The 14017-nt window shown below is 35.7% G+C and overlaps 1 protein-coding gene across 1 annotated transcript; it reads left to right on the top strand.

Moving 5' to 3' along the window:
• Positions 1-1944: 1944 nt before the first annotated feature.
• On the top strand, positions 1945-5945 carry LOC110888104. Its single transcript, XM_022135644.1, has 8 exons — positions 1945-2035; positions 2223-2330; positions 2422-2505; positions 3029-3032; positions 3148-3437; positions 3516-4025; positions 4144-5394; positions 5497-5945. The coding sequence occupies exons 1-8, from the start codon at positions 1945-1947 to the stop codon at positions 5943-5945; spliced, it is 2787 nt and encodes a 928-aa protein (XP_021991336.1).
• Positions 5946-14017: the final 8072 nt, after the last annotated feature.

The raw sequence follows: 14017 nt of genomic DNA, 5'->3' as shown, positions 1-14017 counted from the left end.
TATTTAAGTATTGGCAAATGTTATATGTGAATTAATTGTTAACAATAAAACTGTAGAAAATGGTTTTAGTGTAATAATCTTACCAAGATTTTGGAATTAAGAGAATCCAGATATTTATAAAAAGACATCTTCCAAGATATTATGTTTCTGGTTAAAAATGGAAGAAAAAAATGAGAAAATGTATTTTATCAGATACTTCATTATTTATAAAGAATGTGATAACAAATGTGAACCAACAATGTTTAACATATCTATGTCATTCAGATAACACATTTAATATTTATCGATTTATCTAGAGTATAACAATAAATAAAAGATTTGTCATTTAATCATATTCTTTAATATGAAGTAAGAAAAACAACAAAATATACCTTATCGATTGCTTTCAAGAATCCAAATGTAAGACCATATCGAACAAAACTTCAAATCAGAAACATTATAAAAAATAAAAAAAAGCTTGTAAAATTAAATTGATATATCATCTAAAACATGCAATACATTGAGAACAGTCTTCATAACAGTTGTTAATCATGTGCATATGAAACTAATGTATATACAACTTTTAATAAATATTATTATACCTTGATCGAAGTTGTTGATGATGTCAAAAGTAAGAAGAATTCAAGTGGAGTGATTCAATATTTCAAATGGACATCGGTGATTTAAACTTGAAGCACTTTTTATGAGATCAGACAAACAATTTTGTAAAGGGGATTTGAAGAGTCGTTAAAAAGGTAAAGTATGTTTCTATCTGCCTCTATGTAAAAAGGTAAACCACCATTGGGATAATAAATTACATTTTACCGCCATTGAGATAAGGAACTTACATTTTACCCCCTAATAATATAGCTTTCTTTTTTAAATAAGTCAAATCATTTTCGAAAAATTCAAACCATTTTCAAAATACTTTGAAAGTCTTTTTCTTGAGTACTCAACAATCTTCTTCATTCAGATATTTGAAACTATGGCTACAGATAATAGAATTTCAAGTAAGTATGAACTGTTCTTTCAACCAAGTCAAAGTCAAGTCTGTGCCGAAGCAAGGAAAAGAAGGAAGCGTGTTCTGCAACAAAAGCGAAACAAGAGTGGTTTTCATCGGACATCGACATCCGATTCTGTTAAAAGGATTCCATTATTAAATACTTCAAGTGGTATGTCTTATAGGTTTGTAAACAAAATTTTACAAGAAATATATATTTATATGTTATCTTTTGGGAATCCTTACACATGTTTCGTATTTTACAAGTTTCAACAACCAATGTTGAGAGAAGGAATGTGTATCATTTTCCTGCTTATGCTACTCCAAATATTAGCAGTAATTTGTTTCACTCATCTTCTGATGTAAGAGGTATACTTACTGCAGATATTTTTTGGTAATTTCAAAAAATTTTCACAATACTTTCAAAGTTCTTTTCTCGAGTTATCACCAATCTTTTCCATTCAAGTATTTTAAAATATGGATACAGATAACACAATTTCAAGTAAGTATGAAGTTGACCTTCAAGCAATTCAACGTCAAATGTGTGCTGAAGAAAGAGAAAAAGGGAAGTATGTTCTTCAACAAAAGAGAAACAACAAAAGTTGTCATCCTGCATCAACATCTGATTCTGTTTAAAGGATTCTATTTTCAAATACTTCAAGTGGTATATGTTATAGTTTTACAAACAAAATTTAAAAGAAATATGTCGTATATGTTATGTTTTTGGAATCCTTACATATGTTCTATTTTACAAGTTTCAACCACCAATGTTGAAAGAAGGAATGTGTATCATCTTCCTGTTTATGCTACTCCAAATATTAGTAGTAATTTATTTCACTCATCTACACAAGTAAAAGGTATACTTACTGCAGATATTTTTTGGTAATTTCAAATAATTTTCACAATACTTTCAAAGTTCTTTTCTCGAGTTGTCAACAATCTTTTCCATTCAAGTATTTTAAAATATGGATATAGATAACACAATTTCAAGTAAGTATGAAGTTGACCTTCAAGCAATTCAACGTCAAATGTGTGTTGAAGAAAGAGAAAAAGGAAGTATGTTCTTTAACAAAAGAGAAACAACAGAGGTTGTCATCCTGCATCAACATCTGATTCTGTTGAAAGGATTCCATTTTCAAATACTTCAAGTGGTATGTATTATAGTTTTGCAAACAAAATTTAAAAGAAATATGTATGTATATGTTATGTTTTTGGAATCCTTACATATGTTCTATTTTACAAGGTTCAACCAACAATGTCGAAAGAAGGAATGTCCATCACACTCCTTTTGGAAGTACCAAGCAAATATCCAATTTTGTTGAGAGGACTCAATTATCAGATATTACAAATTGTATGTTTTAAGTTTTATAAAACAAAAGATTTGTTTAATATTAAGTTTTATGAATTGTTATATATATCTTATTTTACAAGCTTCAATATAGGTGGAATATCTAAAATTGAATTACAAATGAGTGATGAGATGTTACCAGATTCTGTGGTTAAGAAGATTCATGGAATTTCTAAAGGTATAAGATACGAATGTAAATTCCTGTTAACTTTTCAATATGTAGAAAACTTATGTTGACTTATAAATTTACTAAGTTTGTATATTATATTGATCATGGAGATGCCATATTTGTGTGTTGTAAATGTGATGCAATGTTATGGGAAGATGAAATGCTTAGGGGAAATTAAAAACGTAACAAAACATCCTATTCTCTTTGTTGTTCAAATGGAGATGTTGATCTACCACGACCGCCTACACCTCCTCCATTACTACGTCATTTATATAAAAGTCATACCTCACAGTCTCGTAATTTCATGGATAATATTCGAGCATATAACATGATGTTTTCCTTCACATCACATCTCTTGGTTGGAAGGTTGAAAAAAGTTATCAGAGAGGTAAATGTCCTTATGTATTTAGACTACAAGGTCAGAATTATCATCGAATGGGTAGTCTACTTCCGGACGATGGAGAAGAACCTAAATTCTCCTAGGTTTACATATATGATTCACAAAACGAAGTTGTAAATTGTCAAAAAGCAGTAAGGTAATTTCTTTATGATAATTGTGGCATTTAAGAATATATATTTTGCTTTTCAGTATATTGACATTCATTATCATTTTAAATGAATGTAAATTTTAACATTTTATATTTATGGCAGTTCTCAGATAGAATGCAAAACTACAAGAAACAACCAGCTTGATAGTACAACCATAGAGGGTCTTAAAGATATGTTGGATTCTTGCAATCCTCTTGTCCAATCCTTCAGAATGGTAAGAGATTGTTTTCAAGAAAATGAGTTTCAAGATGTAAGCTTGAAGCTTATTGGAACAAGAGATAAGGATGGAAGAGTTCACAATTTGCCAACATCATCAGAAATTGCTGCTTTAATACATGGTGATTTTGATGGAGCATTTGATAAACGGGACATTGTTGTTAGAAAGAAGTCTGGTGGTCTTCAATGAATTAATGAGCTTCATCCCTCTTACCTTGCTTTGTAATATCCACTTATTTTCCCATATGCTGAAGATGGTTATAGAGTTGGTATTAAACATAGAGGGATTGCGATTGATGATGAGGTACTTAGAACCAATCTTACAATTAGAGAATTCTTTTGTTACAAAATTCAAGATAGACAGAATCGGTTTTCATTGTTAGTTAATGCGAAAAACCTATTTCAGCAGTTTTTGGTTGATGGATACATGATGATAGAATCTGCCAGGTTGAATTATATAAGGACACAACAACCTAAACTTAGAGTGCAAAATCTTAAGAATTTGAATGCTACTGTTGAAAGTGGAGAGAATAATGCCTCAAGTTGTGGTAAACCTATACTTTTACCTTCATCATTTACTGGTGGTTCTAGATATATGACGCAAAAGTACTTGGATGCTATGGAAATTTGCAAGTCTGTTGGATATCCCGATTTATTCATAACGGTGACTTGTAATCCAAACTGGCCTGAGATTTATAGGTGTTTGCACGATAAAGCTCTTAATGCTGAAGACAGACCGGATATTATCTCTAGAATATTCAAGTGTAAATTGGATCATCTTATAAAAGATTTCAAGAAACATAAATTCTTTGGTGATGTATAGGCAGGTACGCTTTAGTTATATTTTTTTACTTTGAACATCTAATTATATTTATTTAACAGCCCACTGTTCAAAAATTTCAGTTATGTATACAGTGGAATTTCAGAAGCGTGGACTCCCACATGCTCACATATGTTTGTTCTTGGGTGCTGAAAGTAAATTTCCAAATGCATCTGATATTGATCGTGTTATTACTGCTGAGATACCAGATAAAGAAAGAGATCCTGAAATATATGAGCTTGTCAAGCAATTTATGATTCATGGACCATGTGGTACAGACAACCCACTTTGTCCATGTATGGTTCAGCAAAAATGTTCTAAAAAGTTTCCCAAAAAATATGTAGATGAGACTTGTGTTGATTCTGAAGGATATCCTGTCTATCGTCGCCGTCAAACAAGTAATACGGTAGTAAAGAATGGTGTGACACTTGATAATAGATTTGTAGTTCCTTATAATGCTCTCCTGCTCAGAAAGTATCAGTGCCACATTAACGTTGAATGGTGCAACCAGTCAGGTTCTATCAAATATTTGTTTAAATATATTAATAAGGGGCCTGATAGAGTGACTGCTTCTGTTTTTCAAGCCAATAGCACCAAGAATAATACGGAACAGAATGTAGCTGTAGATGAGATAAAAGCATACCTTGATTGTAGATATATCTCTGCTTGTGAAGCTACTTGGAGAATATTCATGTATGATATACATTATAGATATACAGCTGTTGAAGTATTACCTTTTCATTGTGAAGATGGTCAGAGTATTGTGTATAACGATCATGATAATTTGTGTGATATTGTTACTGATCCAACTGTGAAAATGACAATGTTTAAAGAGTGGATGAATTGTAATAAAGTCGATGAATTTTCCAGGACATTGAGGTATGTTCAGTTTTCGGGATATTATGTATGGAATGCTAAAAATCGCAAAGGGAATCAAAGAAAGCATCCGTATGGATCAATTGGGAGGGTACATTATGTCCCACCATCACTTGGTGATTGTTATTACCTAAGGATTTTACTGAATCATATTAAGGGACCAACTTGTTTTGAAGATATAAAAACAGTTTATGGGCAAGTTTTTAAAAAAATTAAAGATGCATGTTTAGCACGGGGGCTGTTGGATGATGATAAAGAATATGTTAATGCTGTCAAAGAAGCTAGCACATGGTCAACCGAAGATTTCTTGTGGACCTTTTTTGTAACGTTGTTGCTGTCAAATTCGATATCTCGTCCTGGTGATTTTTGGTCAGAAACGAAGTCCCTGTTATGTGAAGACATTCTGTATCAGCAACGAAAGATAACTGGTATTGCAGGTAATGTTATTATTTTATTAAAGTTATATCCAATTACATTAAAATTATGCAATAGTTCTGTTATTGGGAAAAAACTAATACTTTTTTCAACATTTGTTTTAGATTTGGATCTTCAACAGGAAGAACTTGAAAATATCTGTCTATCTGAAATTGAAAAGTTGCTTCTTACCAATGGAAGTACAGTGAGAAATTTTGATGATATGCCAAGTGTTCCGGACAATTATGTTTCATCGTCGAACAATCGATTGATAATGAAAGAATTATCGTATGACAGACTAGCTCTTCAAAGGGAGCATGATCGTTATGTAAAGTGTTTAACTGCCGAACCGGAAAAGATATATAAAATTGTTATGGAAGCGATTGAAAAAGGTGATGGAGGTGTGTTTTTTGTATATGGTTATGGTGGAACTGGAAAGAAGTTTCTTTGGAAGACATTCTCAGCTGCATTACGATCAAAAGGTGAAGTTGTGACAACTCGTACTTTCAAGAGCCTTGTGCTAGTTTTCTGTGTGATAGTTTTGTGTTATAATTATGTGTACGTGTTTAAATGATTGAACTATTTGATTAAGATGTTTATTGTTTAGTGATAAGATGATGACTGATCGCATAGGAACCTGATTGCACAATATTCTTCAGGTCGCACAACTCATGCACGACCACACACACACCTCGCTTTAAGGAGGACTAGTCCACTGTCACACCCTGGCTTTGCGGAAGCGTGGGATAATTTGGTGTGACTTCTTAATACCATAGCTTAATCACAACAAAGCTATATGAAAGAAAAACCATGCAGATCATGCATTGATTTAAGTTTTAAAATAAAAGTAGCATAACATAGTTTTAAAACGTTGACACATGCAACGGAATTACAATAAGATAAAATAAAAACATTGTTCATAAGACATAACCACAAACATGAAACTGACGTAGTTTAAGGGCTGTGACTCGTCCAGGTAAAAGCCACATCCCCTAAACTTGGATGATCCCATAACTCTTACGCAGCGTGAAAACGTAGCATGCCGTGCCAGATCCTTAGTTCCCTGAAATACATGTAAGTTGGAAAAATCAACAAAAATGTTGAGCGAGTTCATGTGTAGTGAGTATGTAAAACCTTTGTAAGTATAAAAACCCTAGTATGTAGCAAATAAGGAAATAAAGAGATCACCAATGGTTTGCAAGGCCATTGATATGTGTGAAGTGCAGTAGGAAGACTCAATCCTAGCAGATTTTTGCGTTGGGTACAAAGTCACCCCGAGGTCCGTTCTGATGGGCCTGGGGCTGGGCTCGCTACACCCAGATAGATCTACTGCTATTGTCCCTCGGTCCTACACTGAGGATTAATGGCCTTCAGTTCCCGCCTACCCACTCACGTGATCTAAGTAGTAACCCTCCTTACGCTAACCATACCATGTAAAAAGTATTCGTAATCATAGTAACATGTAATTCACCCCCGGAGTATAAAAACTGAAAACAGTTAAGAGAAAAGGGGGACATGAACTCACCGAAGTTCGTCTCTAAAAAGTATCTCCCTGTCAACCTGCTCTGTAACGACCTACACGTACTAACTTCTATTAGACGGACGACCGTGCCTTAGCTTAAGATTTAATGTCTTAGGGAAATAGTTAGGCAACTATTTCGTAATTACACTTCGTAATTATTTGGTAACTATATTCCTTCCCAAGGAAGGGGGCTTTAATACATGCGCGTTCGTATAACTTCGAAATATATCATTAAGTCTCACTTAATAAAATATATTTTATTTCGTATGTCTAAAATACTCTACTTCCAAAATATAAATATTTTTCCCAAAAATATTATATTTATTACATACCATTTTCCAAAATAATACTTTTATCAAAATACACACTTACGAGTGTTTTACCTAAAATACATAAGTTACATTCAAAGTTCGGGTGGTAATAATAATAATAATACCGGTGTAACTTAAATATTATGAAGGCGTTTGTATTATTTTGGCATCGTTAATAATAGGTTCCAGTAATATTATTTCTACTCTAAAAATAATATTTACATAGTTCACAAAAGAATCAAAAAATCTCACAAGCGTTACTATGAAAAAAATATATACTAATTATATATTTAACAAGTTTTATTTATGAAAATCCCACCTCCGACACTTGGAAGTTTTGTAATAAAATCATGGCGAAATTTATTTGGGAGAACAAGTTGAAAATACATTCATAACACTTATTGTAAAAATATTTTCCAAGTGTTATATTTCTGGAAAAATTTCGTCAGAGTTTCCTCTGTAACTGGAGGTGGCCACGCTTACAAGCGTATCATTTTCTTTTCAAAGTTCAATCAACAATTTTCTCAGCATCAAGAAACAATATTCCAACATCAATCTAGTAAAAAATATACATAAATTGCAAACACATGAACTTGTGGGTTATGTAAAAGTGTGTAGTAACCTTCCAATATTTTTAGTAGATCTTCCTATCTTTATAAATGAAATCGGTTTCTTGAAAATCTTATTTTTAAAGAAAATGCATTTATACAACTTCTAATAAAAAATCTCAAAAACATTCCTTTGTTAAACCCTTTTGTTACACAAGTGTCTACACACTTGTTTGTTCACAAAACACCTTTGTTTCAAGAAAGATCCGGCTTCTAAACATGATTTCATTTTACACTTGGTTCTTCGAAAATACCACTTGTAGATCTTTAGATCTACTAGTTTAGAACTTCATTTTATAAGAAAAATCACTTTTACACAAGTTCATGTTCATAAGTAGTAGAGTTCATCATCTAATCATTTTCATACTTTAACATACACTAGTTCATGTTCCATGAACATGACTTAGCCGGGTTAGATGACGATCCGAACTACTACTAGCATCAAACAACATAAAAGAATCATAACAAAACAAGTTTCAAGAGTTTTACACTAATATTTACTCATTAACCACCATATTCATCTTCTTACAAGACTTTAAGTTTTGTTCTTGAGTGTTTATGATTTTTATCCGACAAATCTCTTATTATCCACTTTAGATAAGATCAAGAGGATGATTAGAAGCACTTGCAACTAGCTCAAGGCTAGGGAAGAAACTAGATGAAAAAAGGGTGGTTAATAGCGTTGTGGTGAGGTCCTTGTGATTCCGTAAGCACCGAGACTCCTTATGCGTGATCCTTCACCATTGAGTGTATGTAGAATGTCAAGATTGAAAATCGAAAATGGATGGATGGATGTGAGGGCTCTCGGCCGAGAATCAAAGAGAAGGGAGAGAGAGGTGTGATCTTGTTAAGTATGGTTTAGTGAATATGATGGACCCTTGTGTGTATTTGTAGACCAAATTTCCTTTTTATCCAACATATCTTATGTTTACTAGATATTGGACACAAGGATTAAAATAATCAACAAGGACAAAGGTGTGTCACCCTTGTGGTGACCGATCGGTTACAAGGGGGGGGGGGTGTTTGTGGTTGGTTTCCAACTAGCTAGTTAAGATTAGTTAGTTTAAGTTAGGAGGTTAAACTAATTGGTAGTGTGTTATGCATTATAGCGGGTGTTAGGGTATTCGGGGACCCTAACTAGCTCAGAAAAGGAAAAACAGTGTCAATGACAATATTTTTATGTCCCGGGTTAGGTCCGGTTGTTCGGTTGGATACTGATCCGTTAAAGTGCTTAATAAGCATTTAAAGTGTCGTTAATATTATTTTTAGTGACGCAAGGAATTCCCGACACTTTGGAAAGTGTCTAGTATTATTTTCCCATGTTTTTGCACTTTACTAGTTAGCTTAAATGCTGAATTTTATATTAAAGTGCAGAATTTTGTGTTTAAATCATATTTTTGGCACATCCGGTCACTAGAACTATCACCTAGTGATGCCGTTCTACAATCCTCATTTCCCTACACTCTACTAGTGTAGTAAACTATTTCTGGCTCATACTGGCCTTAGAGGCAGTGTCTGCCTGGTGCTGGCTATGTCAGCATATCTACTGGGGTATCCGTTCATTGTCCTAACTGCGCCTTTGTGCATCAGTAATAAATGAAGTGACAGTGATACAGTATAATGCATGAATATGTATGTATCAGGAATCAAGAAGCAGTTTAACCACCATTGTAAGTAAGCACAGTAATTTAGCATTAATTAAATATTAATTAATTCGTACAGATACATGATTTGGTGAGGGTTGTCACATTCTCCCCCCGTTAAAGAAAATTTCGTCCTCGAAATTTGTACTACCTTAACTCCTTGTGGTTACGTCACACATGTATATATCTAAATAACATCGAGGTAGATAATAATCAAACCGAATCAAACCTTACTCACATTTGGTGAGTCCAAGAATATATAACAACCCGTACCCTAGGGTTAAAAAGGTGGGTGCTCATAGCAGTTGATGTCAGAAGTACAAGACGTACTTGACGTATAGCCTAATGTAATCCAGCTAGCAGGAGGGGGGTCCACAAGAGAGGAGTTTCGACTAATAAGATCCTCAAACGATCGATCGCAGTATCCAAGCGAGTTTTCATGAAACATAGCACCCGCTATATGAATTCAAAAATCATTAACTCAAATGAAATAGTAAAATGATCTGTCAACTCCCGAGTAGACGAGTGGTAAGGTTCAGTGTTGAACATTTTAAATTGCGAAAATACGCCGAGTGAATACAAGCGAATCTGGTGTATTCTTGCCTTGATTTATAGTTACATCCGAAATGTTGAAACGGCAGGTCAAACGAAAGGATATGCAGTTTTGTGTGAAACAGTTGACCATGATTAGCACAAGCTACAAGTTTGTAATGACACCACAAGGTATCGCAACGACATGATTCCGTAATAGCGGTGACTGAACAAATTCACCGAGTTTGAAACCATATGAAGGTGTACCGAAACAAGCCGGAAGATGAAACTAAGTACTGCAAGGCATTTGATTGATAACGAAAGAATCGTTAGGAGGTACTTTGTGCTTATGAAATGAATATATGTACCATTGCCTCAACACACAATTGTGTTAAGGCTACTTCGATCGGGGATATCAAAATGGATTATCATCAAATAAATAGGCATTTAAATCCGTGTATGAAATGAGTAACCCAATTAGCGTTAGCTTCAATTTTGTGAAAGTATCACTGCAAGGTATCGAAATTAATCAACGATTTAGTGGAGTCATAGACCAAACAAGTCTACTACGACTCGAAACAATAGAATCTGTGCCAACGTATTAGTATATGATGCTCTCAATACATCATATGGCATCTCAAATCAAACATGTGAACTGGATAAGTTCAAGCAATTGAACTTAGTTTCAGCGTAACCCAACAATAAACGTACATATCAACAAGGAAATCTTGGCATGATAGTAAACACGTAACTTGAAAGAAAGTGGTTTCAAGAAAGTGTGTTAGCTTGATAACAAAGGAGTCAACAATGACAAGAATGTAGGTTATTCGAATCACAAACTAGTAATTAGATTTGGCAACGTAATATCTGAACCTTAATGAAGCGTTTATTCGAAATGAAACCGCATGCGTAACAAACGGTGCATGGGTTATATAAGTTTTCAAGTGATGAAGCGATGCATTTCTACCAAAGGGAGAAGTGACCAAGTATACGAGGCAAACGTGTGTTCGCTCTCAGCGAAGGAAGTCAACGTGATGCAACTACTTGAGGGGAGTAGAAATGCAAATATCTACTTGTTAGAAGTGAAAGTGAGGACTTCAACGGAAGAAAATTTAAGTACTTTCGGATTCGTTAACTGCACCGACAAGTTGGTCAAGTTAATGATGTTTGATTGAGTTGACAGATGTGGTTCCTAAGTAAAATCCTTACAGGTTTGGTCCTAAGTTCCCATAGGTCCTAGATGTAAGTCTTCTTGTTTCTCCGGATTCCGTATCCCGTGTGGATCTGGTTTATACATTGTGTAGGAAGCACCATTTTGTTTATGTCTAAGCACAAGTCATTGTCCCACAATTTCATCCTGGTATACTTTCTTCCTGCTTTTACTGCTAATGATGCTCGATCGTTGACCAGTCGGGTAATAGTGGTTGTGTCCTCACAGTCAGTTATATAAGAGGTTCGTTAATCCTTAGCAAGAGTCACCGACTCTGATGGGTTAGCTCGTTCGGCTCCTGGTAGTTGATGTTTACTTGAAAATCATCATCCTTCTTTTTGACGAGCAGAAATGGGGTTACCCAACAGGGGATTTTGGTCTGTTATCTTCCTTTTCTATCAACTTCTGAAACTTCACTGTTAATCCTTGCATTCCCAAAGGTGTAAGTCGTTGAGGGGTATTGACTGCAGGTGCGACGCTTGGAATCAATCTGATGCGAAACTTGACTAGCTGTGGAGGAGAAAATTCTGGCAAATCCTCGAGGAAGACCTTAGGATTTTTCCTTGTCATAGGAATATCTTCGTGCTTTAGTTCTTCGGCTCCTCCTGTTCCCGACATGGGCCAAGAAACAACATATTCTTTACGCAACATCCTTCGTGCCTTCAAGCAATTTGCAGTTTATAGATGTGTATCTTGCTTCATGGGTCACGATTGCTTCGTCGTTCGACTCCAAAATGCGGATAACGATCTCCGCTTGGTTGCTCGACTGCGGGTCCATCCTAGTTACTATGTCGAGGTCGTTTATTAACAAGTCTTATCAAGAGTGGGTCGTCTAACTTACCCTCTACTAAACTAAGTATATTCCTAAATTCATGAGATGCGAGGCTATGGTCGGCACTGGTATCAAATAACATGGATGCAAAAATTTTGGGTTGATAATGAACGTACCAGTAACCATATCTGAATCTTGGCATGCTTCACGAGCTCCGTTGCTGGATGCTTCTTCATGGTCTTGGTTAATCTCCCTTGGGCAACCTTTCCCAGGTTGCCCCGTACCACCGTGGTTATAACCTCCCTTTCCTTACTTTCCTCTTTTCGTCTCCTGCCAACACGTTTCCCTGTTGTGTCCCATTTTACCACAGTTGTCACACTTCCTAGTACTGCATTGCCCGTTATGATGGCGCTGGCATTCTTCGCACTTAGGTTGTTTACCCATGTACTTCTTTTCCCTTTTGGCCTTGTTCTTGTTATTTGCCTGATCACCTTCTTGAAATTCACTGAGCTTTCTTTTGTTCTTCTCACATGTCTCCACTAGAGTTTCCTCCTTCTTGCCCGGGATTGAAAGTTTTACCAATCTAAGTGCTTCCTTAGTGAGCTCCGGCTTATCATATGATCAATCATAGGTGTTGGTGGCGTTGATACCATCATCAAGCTCAAGGCTTGAGGCGTCAGTTCCCAAATGGATTGCTCCATTCTCTTCAACACGGGTTCCACCAGGTATGGAACGACTCGCGACAAATCGTAAAGCCTTCGCACGTGCTCCACCACATTTGGACCTTCCTTCTGTAGTTTCCAGAATTCTAATTCCAGCCTTTGGATATCAATCTGAGAACAATACTTCTTACGCATTATTTCTTTCAGCTCGCTCCATGACATCGCGTATGCTACAGTCTCGCCCAATTCTTGAACCTTAAGGTCCCACCATAACAGAGCCCCATCTTGTAGCAATCCGGAAACGTATGGGACTTGTTGCTCTGGCGTACAGCCACTCGTTCGCACAATGGCATCCACATTCTCAGCCCATTTTACAAAAGCTATGGCACCTCCTATGCCGCCAAAGTTCAGGGGTTTGCATTCTAGAAAAAGCTGGTAGGTACAACATGTATTCAAGAATTCATCATCACAATAGGTATTAGCAAGGCACTTTGGGAATTTTCCAAACGTGTCGTAATGTGTCTTGGATGACTTAAACATTACCGTTAGGTAGGTTTCTCCTTGAGGTACCTTCGTTGTGTTTGTAGCGAAGAACCTCGTGCCGAGCTCTGACTCGTGAGGCATGCGCTAACCATTCTACCTCGGTCAGTCGTGTGATCTCTTGATGCGACATCTTCTAGGAAGAAGTTTAGGTTAGTTAGGTCTCTTCTATTCAGGGAATGTAAATAGTTGTTTGGAATCACATGCATTCGTACGTATTTAAATCATCATATTACATATCACGCAATTCTACAAGCAAGTAATTGGAATCATGTTTACCGAAAGTATAACAAACAAACACGTGTTTCTCAGTCATAGCACATTCCTGTTATATTGGTAACACGTCTTATGATTAGGTTTTTATTAAACGGGTAAGCACATTGCATCAAATCATAGCATCCGTACGTAATTTGGGGGTGTCGTTTAATAAGAGTATAGCAAGTAAGCACGTAGTATTAAAAATTTTAGTACGCACGTAAGCGTCCCTGGTCGCACTTAACAAGGACATAGCGATTGAGCTTTCGTCGGTTATTGGCCACAGAGTATTGTCGCATGTTTAATGATAATTGGCTCCCATCGTTTTCCGGCCACAATTTCATTGTCTCACAAAATGTATCACATTATCAGGGTCACCGGGTCACCCTACCCATGCCCAACAAGTATATCAGCATATCTAAATTACGTAGTCAGACGTGGTCCTCAAAGGTCTTCACAGTCTCAGCTCATCATTAGTGTCTTTACCCGAATGTAATGCAATCCGCATAGTCCAGAAATCGACCTTACTGGTGACTGAGGTGGAGGAGGAAAGAAAAGTAAATTGTTACCCTGAGTGGAAATCTCCTCGAGC

This window comes from Helianthus annuus, chromosome 2 (genome assembly GCF_002127325.2).
Source record: "Helianthus annuus cultivar XRQ/B chromosome 2, HanXRQr2.0-SUNRISE, whole genome shotgun sequence".
NCBI lineage: Eukaryota > Viridiplantae > Streptophyta > Magnoliopsida > Asterales > Asteraceae > Helianthus > Helianthus annuus.
This window is presented reverse-complemented; position numbering and strand designations above follow the sequence as displayed.

What these genes read in the sequence shown, in the direction of transcription:
- LOC110888104 (XM_022135644.1), top strand. Translation starts at nt 1,945, where the DNA reads ATGGATATAGATAACACAATTTCAAGTAAGTATGAAGTTGACCTTCAA. An exon ending in TGTTGTTAGAAAGAAGTCTG is followed by an intron (nt 3,438 to 3,515) that starts GTGGTCTTCAAT and finishes CATATGCTGAAG; the next exon opens with ATGGTTATAGAGTTGGTATT. An exon ending in TATCTCTAGAATATTCAAGT is followed by an intron (nt 4,026 to 4,143) that starts GTAAATTGGATC and finishes TTTATTTAACAG; the next exon opens with CCCACTGTTCAAAAATTTCA.